Source organism: Muntiacus reevesi, chromosome 1 (genome assembly GCF_963930625.1).
Source record: "Muntiacus reevesi chromosome 1, mMunRee1.1, whole genome shotgun sequence".
Classification (NCBI taxonomy): domain Eukaryota; kingdom Metazoa; phylum Chordata; class Mammalia; order Artiodactyla; family Cervidae; genus Muntiacus; species Muntiacus reevesi.
Window position 1 is genome coordinate 189,408,579 of NC_089249.1, and position 13,695 is coordinate 189,422,273.

The window sequence follows — 13,695 nt, forward strand, 5'->3', positions numbered from 1 at the left end:
CAAGGACCAAGCATCTTTTAATTTCTTGTCTGTTATGTTATGTAATGTTATGTTATATATGTTGTGTATGTTATGTTATGTAATGTTATGTTATATAAAATTATACCATTATGGTATAAAATTATATCATAATTATACCATTATTTGGTACACATGATAAGATTTCTCATAATGTATATCTGATATACAATATATATAATATGGTATACAGTGCATAAATAAAACATAATATAGCTTTCTTATGTAAGCCTTACCAACAGTTACAGAAACATTAAACATGATGAACCACCTGTCTTTATAGCCACTTTTCATAGTCTTCTATTTTCACTCTTACTAAATAAGTTTGTAAAATTGAGATTGTACCATCTTTAGCTGTTGCTATGCCATCATTTGAAATTAACTGAATGAAATTATTGAGGTAGCTATCGCAATAACTGTTGTTCAGCCACTTGGTCATGTCCAACTCTTTGCGACCCCATGGACTGCAGTACGCCAGGCTAACTTGTCCTCCACTATCTCTGGGAGTCTGCCCAAACTCATGTCCAATAACAGTCACAATATAATGTCTGAAAAAATGCACAGCCTGAAAGTTGAGTATTATGCTTTATTCAGTGGGGTTTCTGAAAACCCAAAGCCTCTGAGATAGAGGATGGGCCAGGATCTATAGAAGTTTCACAACAAAAACCAGATAGTTGGACCATCAAAGAATTACTATTAATCAAAGAAAAGCAAATGTCTCAATTTGGTTAATTTAACACTTTTTCTACAGATGGCAAGGTGCAAGAGTTGGGATATATTGAAATCACTCCTTTTACATGCACCTTAGCTCTCCAGGGCCAGTATCCTTCTCTTTCCCATCCTGAGTCCCCTCAGGTGCACTTTTGTGTGTGGCTGCCAGGTGAGGGCTTGGCTGTGAATGGCTTATTAGCTCCCTCCTGAGTTCCCTCAGTCTCACAGTCAGGGGTGTTGGTAGTGGTTGATGGATTGATTACCCTAGCATCCTTTGTTTGCTGATATGGTGGACAACATTTTTCATCCATAATAATTAAACATATATACTATATAAAAATATATAGGATATATGTGTGTCCTTGAAAAAGACCTGGATGCTTGGACAGATTGAAAGCAAATGGATAAAGAGGCAAGAGATTATGAGATGGTTAGATAGAAATCACTGACTCAATGGTCATGAATTTGATCAAACTCCACGGGTTAGTGAAGCACTGGGAAGCCTGACATGAAACAGTCCATGGGGTTGCAAAGAGTTGAACATGACTTAGCAACTGAACAACATGGTGTTATAGCCATCAAAACAATCACAATTACTAATCTAACTCCCACAATTCATAGAAGTGTCACTGGAGGTGCAGGCACCAAGCTACAGGAATATCACTTTGATTCAGAATCGGACAGAGATGATGCTGACCTGGGGTAAAGTGCATGATTCTGGTGACTCAGGTAATGGCTGAGACAACAGGTAAGTCTTCACTGTGTGTCAAGATGCCCAAGGATATGACAAATGGAATATTGAAGTTTAAAGGGAAGTGTGGGCTATCATGGGTCAAAAGGAAACAGTTCATCTGTAGAAGAAGAGGTCCTCTTGGGTACTGCAAGATGTCACCCTCAGCCTTGTCCTGCAGGTCTTGCTGTGGTGGGCCTCCTGTCCAGTCCTGGGATGCACAGATTCCTGGCTGAAACCCCTCTGGTCCTGGATGCTGAGGAACAGACAACTCTACATGAGACACACAGGGGTTTGCTGCAGGAAACCTCCCACATCCTGCTGTCAGATGTCATATCTGCCTTTATCACCAAGGACACTGAGAACCTCAGATCCCCAGTCACCTTTGTCTTCCAACATGTGAGTCCAGGTGGGATGGAGTGGTGGGTGTGGAACAGGCCTGAGTCCTGGGCCCAGCCTTGGGCTTTAGCAGGCTCCACCATGGGAGCATAAACTGTTTAGGAAAGCCTTTCAGTGGAATATTACTCAGCCATTAAAAGGAATTCATTTGAATCAGTTCTAATGAGATGGATGAAACTGCAGCCCATTATACAGAGTGAAGTAAGCCAGAAAAATAAAGACCAATACAGTATACTAATGCATATATATGGAATTTCAAAAGATGGTAATGATAACCCTATATGCAAAACAGAAAAAGAGACACAGATGTACAGAACAGACTTTGGGAGGCGGGAGGGGGGATCAGGATGGGGAACACATATAAATCCATGGCTGATTCATGCCAATGCATGGCAAAAACCACTACAATATTGTAGAGTAATTAGCCTCCAACTAATAAAAATAAATGAGAAAAAAAAAAAAAAGGAAAGCCCTTCACAAGCCAGCTTTGGCTCAGCATTTCTGAGCAACGGAACCCCGAACTCACACCTTCTTCCTCTTCCTGTTAACACAGTCAGTGACCCCTGGGCCAAGAGAGAAGGTGCATTGTGTTTATTGGGAGCGTGGCCAGAATGGAAGTGGTTACTGGGACACCAGAGGCTGCTGGGTGACCAGAACCAGAGACAAGAGCACCACCTGCCAGTGCACCCACCTCAGCACCTTTGCCGTCCTCATGGCCCACTACAGTGTCCAGGTGAGAACCTCAGAGTGGCAACATTCAAGGGCTACTGCTCTGTACCAAATTCCCACACACACAGCAGCTTTAGAAACATAAGTTTATTATCATCTCACTGTTTCTTCAAGCTAACAAATAGTCATGGTTCAGATGAGCTTTCTGCTCAGTTTTCTACAAGTCTTATAAACCTTTCCTCAGAAAATTGGAGTTGTCCCCTAACTCCCTAATTTCTGGCAGATTTCAGTTCCTGGTGTTAGTAGGACTGAAATAGTGTTTTCTTTATCTCTGGCAGCAGAGAACCAGGCTCAGTTCCGCGGTTGCCTGCATGCCGTCTCATCTGTTGCTGTTGTTCAGCTGCTAAGTCATGTTCCCACACCTTGGGATCCATATACTATAGCACAACAGGCTCCCCTGTCCTTCACTATCTCCCAGATTTTGCTCAGATTCATATCCACTGAGGCAGTGATTCCACCCAACCATCTCATCCTCTGCTCTCCTGTTCTCCTTTTGCCTTCATTCTTTCCCATCAACAGGGTCTTCCCCAATGAGTGGACTCTGCACATCAGGGGCCAAAGTATTGGCATCTCAGCATCAGTCCATCCAATGAATATTCAGGGTTGATTTCCTTTAGGAATGACTGGTTTGATCTCTGCTGTCCAAGGGACTCTCAGAGGTCTTCTATAGCACCACAATTCAAAAGCATCAATTCCTCAGTGCTCAGCCTTCTTTCTGGTCCTAATTCTCTTCTTGGATCTCTCACAGTGCTCCAGTGAATCTGTCTGGAGATCAGCAGGAGAAATTCCCTCATGACAGAACTCTCTCAAACTCTGAATCATTTTCTCCAAGAAGAGCCTACCTCTTCTGAGGGCTCTTCTGGTTACAACAGATGCAACCAGGGTAAACTCTCTAAGTCAGTTGATGGAGGACTTGAATTTCACCTGCAACACTGTCTTCACAGCATCACCTGGGTTGGCTTTTGACTGAACATCAGGCAGAAGATGGGGATGAGGGTGTGGTTGCTAAATTAAAATTCTGTGTACCCCAGGGGTCTTCACAACAGGGTGCTCAAGGACTGCAGAAAATATGAATTTTATGCTACCACCATTGCCAAAATACAATAGATTTCCTCCATGGAGGATTCAGTTCTAATATATAATCATTAGTTCCCTTCCAAGAAAGGATATTTCAGGGATGGGTGAGTGGCATCCAAGGCTGGTGATTAATACCTGGACAGAGAGCCTCAGGTACAGACTCTGTCACACACCACCACATGCTGGGGATGGAGGCTGGTGCTCAGCATGAAGTTTCATGCCTCTGTGTACCTATTGTGGTAACTGGAAGGCTGAGTTATGCTCAGAAGCTTACAGGAAAATAAACCCTTGTGAGTTCCAGAGTTTGTTCTTGACTAAAGAGTCTCCTGCCCCTCTGTCCTTCCAGGGACTGAATTAACCATTCAGATCCCATAAAATTCTAACATTCAGAACCTGGAGAAAGCTATCCACAAACATACCAAGTCTATCTGGGTCTTCTCTTCCTGATTTTTCTATGTCTAAAAGCAAAAATGGTGGAAGGGTCATTACTCAGAGCAGGAAAGCGTGACTGTGGTCTCCTTTCTGCTGGGTCCCAGGAGGAGGATCCCGCACTGACTGTGATCACCTACGTGGGGCTGAGCCTCTCTCTGCTGTGCCTCCTCCTGGTGGCCCTCACCTTCCTGCTGTGCAAAGCCATCCAGAACACCAGCACCTCGCTCCACCTGCAGCTCTCGCTCTGCCTCTTCCTGGCCCACCTGCTCTTCCTGACAGCCATCGACAGGACTGAGAACAAGGTTCGTATATGTTTCCAAAATACTCCTGCCCCAGGGGATTCTGAGTTCATGGAGCCACACTGCTTTGGACACTTTAATAAAAGGACTTGGTTTCCAAGTAAGGTTAAGTTGGTAAGTAACAAGTTTCACATTGACTGCCACAACTAGAAGACAAACACTCTGTTGACAACCCCTTCATATACATCAAAATTCTCTCTAGTGGCAAGTTATAGAAGTGCCGAGGTCACACTCCACCCTGACAGTCCCTCCTGTTGACACCCTCCTCCTCCCCCAGGTGCTGTGCGCCCTCATCGCAGGTGCCTTACACTATCTCTACCTGGCCTCCTTCACCTGGATGCTGCTGGTGGGCCTGCACCTCTTCCTCTCTGCACGCAACCTCACTGTGGTCAACTACTCCGGTGTCAACAGGTTCATGAAGAAGGCCATGTTCCCTGTGGGCTACGGAGTCCCGGCTGTGATTGTGGCCATTTCTGCAGCATCCAGGCCTCATCTTTATGGGACACCCACCAGGTAAATTAAATTCCTGTTGGTCCTTTAATGAACCGGAGCCTGGTGGTCCGGAGTCAATGATAAGAAAGTAAGAGAGAGAAAGAGGCTGATGGCACTTGTTGGTCCTTTAATGGACTGGAACCTGGTGTTCCGGAGAGTAAGAGACAGAAAGAGGCTGATATCCCCTGGTTTATGCGGAAAGCCAATAGAGTCCTGTTCTTGGGGCTCGCGCTGCTGCACGTAGGCACCAGGCGCCCTCTCGAGTGGGTGAAGACCCAGTGCACCTTCTCGAGAGGGTCTTAGAAGCCTGGGCAAGAATGTGAGCTCAGCGGGCCTCCGCGCTCCAAGGAATTAGCCAGAAAGAGAGAGAGAGAGAGAGAAGGAATAGAAAGAAAGAAAGAAAGACACGGGGACCAAAGTTCTGATGAAGCAAAGATGTTTTAATCAACATGGTGTGGACATATATACTGTAGTTATTCTCAGCAAAGATAAAGATTAAAATTCCAGACTTACAAAACATAAGATGATCCCTATCAAAGAGAAAGTTGCAAACAATCACCTTTTACCGTATGGCTCATAAAAAGGAAGAGGGTACTTATCACTGTAATGAGAAATGCCTGGATTCCTCAGCCCCGGGAAAGGCGTGCCTCTCCTCTTAATTCCTGAATATTCAGGAATCAATAAGTGCCAGATGGTTCCCGACAGATCCAAAACAGCACACAGGAAGCCTTTTGTTAAATGCTTCCTGACAAATTTCATCTGTTCTTATCTCTCCAGCACAATCATGTGTTGTAGAACAAATGTAGTATTTGATTATGACAGATCATAATGTACAGACACTAAGTAATAACCCCTAGGTCATCTTTGGTGGAGGATAATAATTAAGGAGAATGCCTTCAACCTCTGTCCATGAACTAAAAAAGAGGAAATCAAAGGAAGTGCTTAGGGTATCATTTAGAAAAATATAACCTGTTTTTTTGTCCTAACTCTATAGGATGTTTCAATCTTTCATTTGTAATAGTAGAATTGATATAAATAATTAAAATAATAGACTGTATCATAATTTAGCATTTACAAGGTGCTTACTTTGTGCCAGTGCATTTTTCTAACCATTTTTAAATGTATGATAATTCAATTAATCCTCAACCAATACTATGAGGTAGACACTGTAATTCACCCCACTTTACAGATAAGAAACCTGAGGTACATTTAAATGCAGAAATGTGCACAGTTTAATTTAGTTTAGTAGGTAGCTGAGCTTAATTCAAATTCAGAGTCAAGTTTCTTAGTTTACACTTTTATTTTCAGCTTTTAATACTAGACAATGTTTTTGCATTTTTATTGACATATACGACATATACTGTAGGGCTTCCGTTGTGGTTCAGCTGGTAAAGAATCTGCCTGAGAAGTGGGAGACCTGGGTTCAATCCCTGGGTTGGGAAGAAACCCTGGAGAAGGGAAAGGCTACCACTCCAGTATTCTGGCCAGGAGAATTCCATGGATTGAATAGTCCAGGGGGTCACAAAGAGTCAGACATGACTGAGCAACTCTCACTCACTCACTGCAAAATTCACTCTTTGAAAGTGTACAAATCAGTGGTTTTTAGAATAGTCACAGAGTAGTGCAGCTATCATCACAGTTTAATATTACATTTTCAACTCCCCAAAGAAACCTCATACACAATAAAATTCACTTCTCATTCCTTCTACCCACTCCTCTGCCCCAATCCCTGACAAATGCTTATCTACTTTCTGTCTCTATTGGATGTTTCACGTAAATGCAATTATGCATGTGGTCTTTTGTGGATGCCTTTACTTAGCCTGAAGATTTCAAGGTTCATTCATACCATAGTGTGTATCACGACCTCAGTTTTTGTTGTTTTGTTTGTTTGTTTTGTTTTTGTTTTTGTTTCAACATATTTAATTTTTACTTTTTTCAGTGGGTTTTTTCATACATTGATATGAATCAGCCATAGAGTTACATGTATTCCCCAGCCCTGTTTTTGTTGCTATCATTTTGCAAATAATATTCCATTATATGGATATGTCACATTTTGTTTATCCATCCATCAGCTGATAGACTGATAGATTATTTATCTTTTTGTAAAGCTATTATGAATGAGATCACTACAAACATATATGTACAAGTTTCATTTTTCCTGGTTATATATCTACTCTACAAGTAGAATTCTGGGGTCAAGTGGAAGATCTGGTTAGCCTTCTGACAAACCACCACTTGTTTTCCAAAGTTTCTGGACAATTTTATATCCCAACTGGCAATATATGAAGGTTTCAGTTTCTCCATGTTATTATCAATAGTTATACCCTATGTTTAAAAATTTAGCTATCCTAATGAGAATGGAGTCAAATTTCACTGTGGTTTCAATTTGCAGTTTCTCCAATGACTATTGATGTTGAGCATCTTTTCACCTGCTTATTGACTATTTGCATATTTTCTTTAGAGAAACACATATTCAAATATTTTACCTTTTTTTGAAACTTTTTATTTTATTAATATTGGCATTGAAAATACCAGGTAATGCCTTCTCAGAAAAAATAGCATTGGATTATCATAAAGTCATTACAAGAAGCCAACTTTCAAGGAAGAAATGTCTATAGGGTCAAGATGATACTACAAAGCAGAACAAAGCAGGATATTATTGCAGTCAACAGGCAAAAACTTAGTAACTTCTATAATCCACTCCTTGGGCTCCTGAGAACTATGTACATATTTCTACACATATTTGAAGAAGATATCCATATATCCATCATCAACAGCAATATACTTTTTGTATCTACCTTATGGGATGCAGTCATCCATCTTAAGTGAAAATGATTTTCACTCTTCTCAGAATAAAATGTCACATCCTCCCAAAGGGCATCATATTAATTACTGGCCTATATCAAGTATTTCATCATTTCTTTGGTTTATTTTTAAACTTAAATATAGTTGGTTTACGATGTTGTATTAATTTCTTCTGTATAACAGACTGATTCAGTTATATATGAACAAATGCATATATATTCTTTTTAATATTCTTTTCAATTATGCATTTTTTTAAATTGGAGGATAATAGCTTTACAGTGTTGTGTTGGTTATGCCGTACAACAGTGTGAATAAACCATAATTACATACATATATGCCGCCACCTCTCCTTGAATTTCCCTCCCTTCCCCCATCCCACCCTTCCAGGCCATCACAGAGCACCAGGCTGGGCTCCCTGTGTTATTACAACAACTTCTTATCAGCTATTTATTGTACACATGGTGGTGTATATATGTCAACGCTATTTTCTCAGTATCCCACCTTATTCTTCCCTCACTGTATCCACAATTCCATTCTCCACGTCTGCATCTCCCTTCCTTCCCTGCAAATAATTCCATCAGTACTATTTTTCTAGATTCCATATAACCACATTACTATATGATATTGGTTTTCTCTTTTTGACTTGCTTCACTCTGGGTAACAGCCTCTAGGTTCATCTACCTCACTATAACTAATTCAAATTCATTCTTTTCACAGCTGAGTAAGATTCCATTGTACATATATATCCCAACTTCTTTATCTATTCATCTGTCAGTGAATATCTAGGTTGCTTCCATGTCCTGGCTATTGTAAATAGCACTGCAGTGAACACTGGGGTACATGTGTCTTTTTTGTTTTTTAATTTATTTTTTTTTTCATTTATTTTTATTAGTTGGAGGCTAATTACTTCACAACATTGCAGTGGGTTTTGTCATACATTGACATGAATCAGCCATGGAGTCACATGTATTCTCCATCCTGATCCCCCCCTCCTGTCTTTTTAAATTATGACTTTCTCAGGGTAATTGCACAGTAGTGAGATTGCTGGGTTATATGTTTATTTCCTAGATTTTTAAGGAATCTCCATACTATTCTCCACAGTGTCTGTATCAATTTACGTTCCCACCAACAGTGCAAGAAGGTTCCCTTTTCCCTACACCCTCTGCAGCATTTATTGTTTGTAGATTTTTGATGATGGCTACTCTGACCAGTGTGAGTTGATACCTCATTGTACTATTGATTTGCATTTCTCTAATAATGAGTGATGTTCAGCATCTTTTCATGTGTTTATCAGTCACTTGCTTTATCACAGGATATTGAATAGAGTTCTCTGTGCTACTTACTCATCAGGGCCTTGTTGTTTATCCATTCCACATGTAATCACTTACATCTGCTAACCTGGACCTCCCACTGCATCCCTCCCCCAACCCCTTCCCCCTTGGCAACCACAAGTCTGGCCATTACTTCCACAAGTCTGTATCCGTTTCATAGATAGGTTCATTTGTGTCATATTTTAGATTCCATAGATAAGTGATATCACAAGGCATTTATCTTTCTCTGTCTGACTGACTTCTCTAGTGTAATAATTGCTAGTTGCAACCATGTTGCTGCCAATGGCACAGTTTCATTATATTTGTGGCAGAATAGTATTCCATTGTGTATATGTACCACATCCTCTTCATCTGTGCCTCTCAGAGACACTTCCTCTTTTTTTTTCCTCTGTACGTAGCATTCTTTCCTGTTTCTTTGTATGTTGCTTAGAAGTAGTGAAAGTCTCAGTCGTGTCCATCTCTTTGCAACCCCATGGACTATAGAACCCATAGAATTCTCCAGGCAGAATACTGGGGTGGGTAGCAGTTCACTTCTCCAGGGGGTCTCCCCAACCCAGGTATTGAACCCAGGTCCCCCGCATTGCAGGCAGACTCTTTACCAGCTGAGCCACCAGAGATAATATAATTATTGTTTAAAACTAGTATTTTAATAATACATTGTAACATTCCAGTTATCAGATCCCTCTGCCTTCCAAGGTTTCCTGTTTTTAGTTTGCTGCTGTTTGTTTGATAGTTTAATGACATTCCTAGACTAATTCTAGGTATTGATAATTCCCTGCAGTGTGTGGCCTTTTAGTTCTAGTTTAGGTTCTTGTTTTTATTTTTAGTTCTAGGTGCCTATGAGCTCATATCTTGTTCAGTATAATCTAGTGGCCACCCAGTGTTTGATCATGAGATTTCCTTAAATGCCTTGCCTATATGTTTTGCACACTTTCACAAAGGCATCTGAGTGAAAAGTCACACCTTCAGACTTCAAGAAGATTCCTTAACAGTCTGGGCTTTCACTACCTGACTGCACAAGCCTCAAGGTCAGCCAGATGAGAGACTGTTGTTTTCTTTCTCAGGTCTTCACTGAGAATGGGAATATCCTTGTGAATCCACGGATTTATGAGAATATTTCAGAGCTTTTCAAAATTCCCTATGTCCCTGATCTTCTCCAGTACTTCCTTCTAAATTCACAACTAGTTGACTCCACCTGAGATCATATCTTTGAGAAACTGGAGATGTGACAGTAATTTGTATTGTTTTGGTAATGTCCTAAAGGTGGACTTTTGTTATGTCCCTCACTAAGATGAGCTGTCACCCAAATCAAAAAGCCACCAAATTTGGAGACTAAAGAGTTCCCAGGGAGCCAAAATTGAAAAGAAAAAAAAAAAAAATAGATTTATTCCAGTGTTCATTGCAGCACTATTTACAATAGCTAGAACATGGAAGCAATCTAGATGTCCATCGACAGATGAATGGATAAAGAAGCTGTGGTACATATGCACAGTGGAATATTACCCAGTCATGATAAGGAATGTATTTGAGTCAGTGCTAGTGAGGTGGATGAACCTAGAACTTAGTATACAGACTGAAGTAAGTCAGAAAGAGAAAACAAAAACCATATATTAACACATATACATGGAATCTAGAAAGATGGTACTGATGAACCTATTTCCAGGGCAGCAATGGCTTCCCAGAGTCCGCCTACCAGTGAAGGAGACACGGGTTCTATCCCTGAGTCAGAAAGATCCCCTGGAGAAGGAAACTGCAACCCCCTCCAGTATTCTTGCCTTCTAAATCCCATGGACAGAGGAGCCTGGTGGGCTACAGTTCAGGGGATCACAAACAGTCAGGCATGACTGAGTGACTAAACAGCAGTGGAGACACAGATAGAGAACAGATTTATGGATGGTGTTGGGGGGATGGAGACAAGGGTGGAATGTATGGAGAGTGCAACATGGAAACCTATACATCACCATGCCAGGCGAGTGTATGCTACTCGGTTCTGTCTCGTCACAACAAAGATTTGAAGTGATGGACATTAAAGCCCTCCGTGCATCACAGCTGTTGGGTCTTGGATGGACCATGTTGTAGCTCTCAGACAAATCAGTGTTACAGCTCTATTTTATTTAGAAGATAGCAGGAGAATCCCTCCTCAAAGCCTGAGGGCATGCCAACCCAAAGAGGCTAAGAGAAGAGAGTGGAGGAGTGCACCAGTGCGCTGGGAAGAGAAAGAGAGAGAGAGAGAAAAAAGAGCACGTGCACGTGCGGGAGAGAGAGAGAGAGAGAGAGAGCATGCAAGAGGAAGAGAAAGAGCGCACACACTCAGAGCAGGGAGAGAGAGAGAAAGAGCACATACAGGTGAGTGGGAGAGAGAGAGAAAGAGCGCACGCACGTGGGGTAGAGAGAGAGAGAGAGGACGCAGGGGAGAGAGAGAGCAAGAGAAAGAGCGCACGCATGAGGGGGAGGGAGAGGGAGAGAAAGTGCTTTCGCCCCTTCTTTTATACGTTTTTTCCTCCCCCTGGGCCTGCCCTATGCAAATTGGGCTTAGTCAGGAGTGCTGTTTGTTCTACCTGAGGTCCTCACTCCATTCCTCAGACCTTCCTTTCACCTTCCTTTATTCTATTCTCATGGGCTTTTCCCTTCCTTGTCCTTTACCACTGCCATTTTTGGACCTTTTCTCTATTCTAACTACCTAACATTCCCTCCTCAAGAGATTAGAGGCCCAATTCTTTGGGAATAGGGGCATCGAGGTTTTTCTGGTTACTTCCTGCTGAACTGGGACGGCCAGGGGTATTGGGCCTCCCCCTCTTGCTATTCTCAGGCCTCGGAGTCCTCATACCAGTGTCCATCTAAGGGTGAGTGATATTTTCGATGGTCGGCTGTAGTTTTATATCTTTGTTAAACTGGCACCGCATGTTGTACCTTGTTGACCTGAGCAGAGACAAAACAGGTTAGACAATTGATAATGCATGGAACAAACATAAGCAGCATCAGTATGGTGTAACAGGGACTAGTAGGGGCATTAGCCAATTCTAAATTCCCATCGCCAGGATGGCTCAAGTCCCTCCTTCTTCAGGGATCAGAAGATTTATCTCTTGCCTGTTTTGGACTACAATCTCTACCCAGCTGTGTTGGCTCTTTAGAGATATCCTGAGAAATCTTGTACCCAGAAACCAGATTTTGGGGGTGTTCATTAGACTGGCACTCATTTGTAGTTCTGAATAGGTATCTGAGATCTCCCAGGGGCTCACAGGTGTATTCAGTGTCCTCTTCTGTTTTCTTCCATGGCTTGACTCGTGAGTACTGAATCCAGGAGTCATGTCCTGGTACCTTGACTGCCAGCTCTTCTTTTCCCATCTAAGACAAAGCTGCTTCCATCAGTGTACCAGATTTCCTCAGGATTGGTCAGAGGATCTTCCGACAATCCCTCTCGGGGTTTTGTCCAGTGGTACAAGGTTTCTAGACAACAGTGAAAGGGGAGAGAGCCCTCAGGGGTAGGCAGGATGGTGGCTGGGTTAAGAACCTCACAAGGGGATATAGTGAGGCCTGGATTTTCCATCAGCGTTACTTGGTATTACTTGATTCTTTAATCAGACATCCATAAATGGCCTTTCCCATTTAGGAGTTGTTTTACTCGGTGGCTGGTAAAAATAGTTAGTTTGCCCCCAAAGGAGAGTTTTAAAGCATCTTCTATTATGATTGCAATAGCTGCAAGATTTCGAAGGCAGAGGGGCTAGCCTTGGGCAGTTGGATCGAGTCTCTTGGATAAGTAAGCTACAGGCTGGGGCTCAGATCCTAACCTTTGAGTTAACACTCCCAGGGCTATTGCCTCTCTTTCATGGACATAAAGTTGGAATGTTTTTTCTGGGTCTGGCAACCTCAAGGCAGGTGCCTGAGTTAAGGCCTGTTTTAGTGTAGCCTCTGCCTTCTTTTGAGGAGTTCCCCACATCAGTGAGATTGAACCATCCCATCCCTTTAAGCTTTCATATTAGGACTGGGCAATTAGACCATAGTTGGGTATCCAGATTCTTCAATACCCAGTTAGCCCCAGGAAAACTCACAATTGTTTTCGAGTCATGGGGAAGGGCAACTGGAGGATTCCTTGTACCTGATCAGAGGACAGCCTCCTGGATCGATGTGTAATCTGAACTCCCAGATAAGTGACTTTTGTCTCAACTGTTTGTGCCTTAGCATGGGAGACTTTATATCCCCTTTCTGCCAAAAACTTTAGAATCTGAATTACATGTTTTGGGGCATTTTCCTCATCTGGAGAGCAGATTAGTAGGTCATCTATGTATTGTAATATTTTCCCATTAGGTCCCAGGTCCAGATCTAGGAGATCCCAGCTAAGGGTCTGTCCAAGCAAGTGGGGGCTATCTCTGAACCCCTGAGGTAATACTGTCCAAGTCATCTGTTGGTGTTTTTCTCCTGGGGCTTCCCAGTTCAGTTCAGTTCAGTTCAGTCGCTCAGTCATGTCCGACTCTTTGCAACCCCATGAATCTCAGCATTCCAGGCCTCCCTGTCCATCACAAACTCCCGGAGTTTACTCAAACTCATGCCCATCGAATCGGTGATGCCATCCAGCCATCTCATCCTCTGTCGTCCCCTTCTCCTCCTGCCCCCAATCCCTCCCAGGATTAGGGTCTTTTCCAATGAGTCAACCCTTCACATCAGGTGGCCAAAG

At 42.4% G+C, this 13,695-nt stretch overlaps 1 protein-coding gene across 3 annotated transcripts in view; it reads left to right on the forward strand.

Moving 5' to 3' along the window:
- The window catches only part of LOC136165813 (adhesion G protein-coupled receptor E2-like), a 55,201-nt gene that overhangs the window by 18,533 nt on the left and 22,973 nt on the right, over positions 1 to 13,695 (forward strand). For 2 of the 3 annotated variants that reach the window (XR_010662806.1, XM_065932043.1), the window contains exons 10-14: positions 1,351 to 1,458; positions 1,641 to 1,858; positions 2,412 to 2,591; positions 4,201 to 4,398; positions 4,673 to 4,908. Coding sequence is in view for 2 of the 3 variants with exons in the window: in XM_065932043.1 (XP_065788115.1) it covers positions 1,351 to 1,458; positions 1,641 to 1,858; positions 2,412 to 2,591; positions 4,201 to 4,398; positions 4,673 to 4,908 (940 nt within the window). In the remaining variant the exon portion in view is untranslated. Of the gene's footprint in view, positions 1 to 1,350; positions 1,459 to 1,640; positions 1,859 to 2,411; positions 2,592 to 4,200; positions 4,399 to 4,672; positions 4,909 to 10,087; positions 10,206 to 13,695 lie in introns of those variants that run through there. The other variant, XM_065932044.1, reaches the window with a different exon arrangement.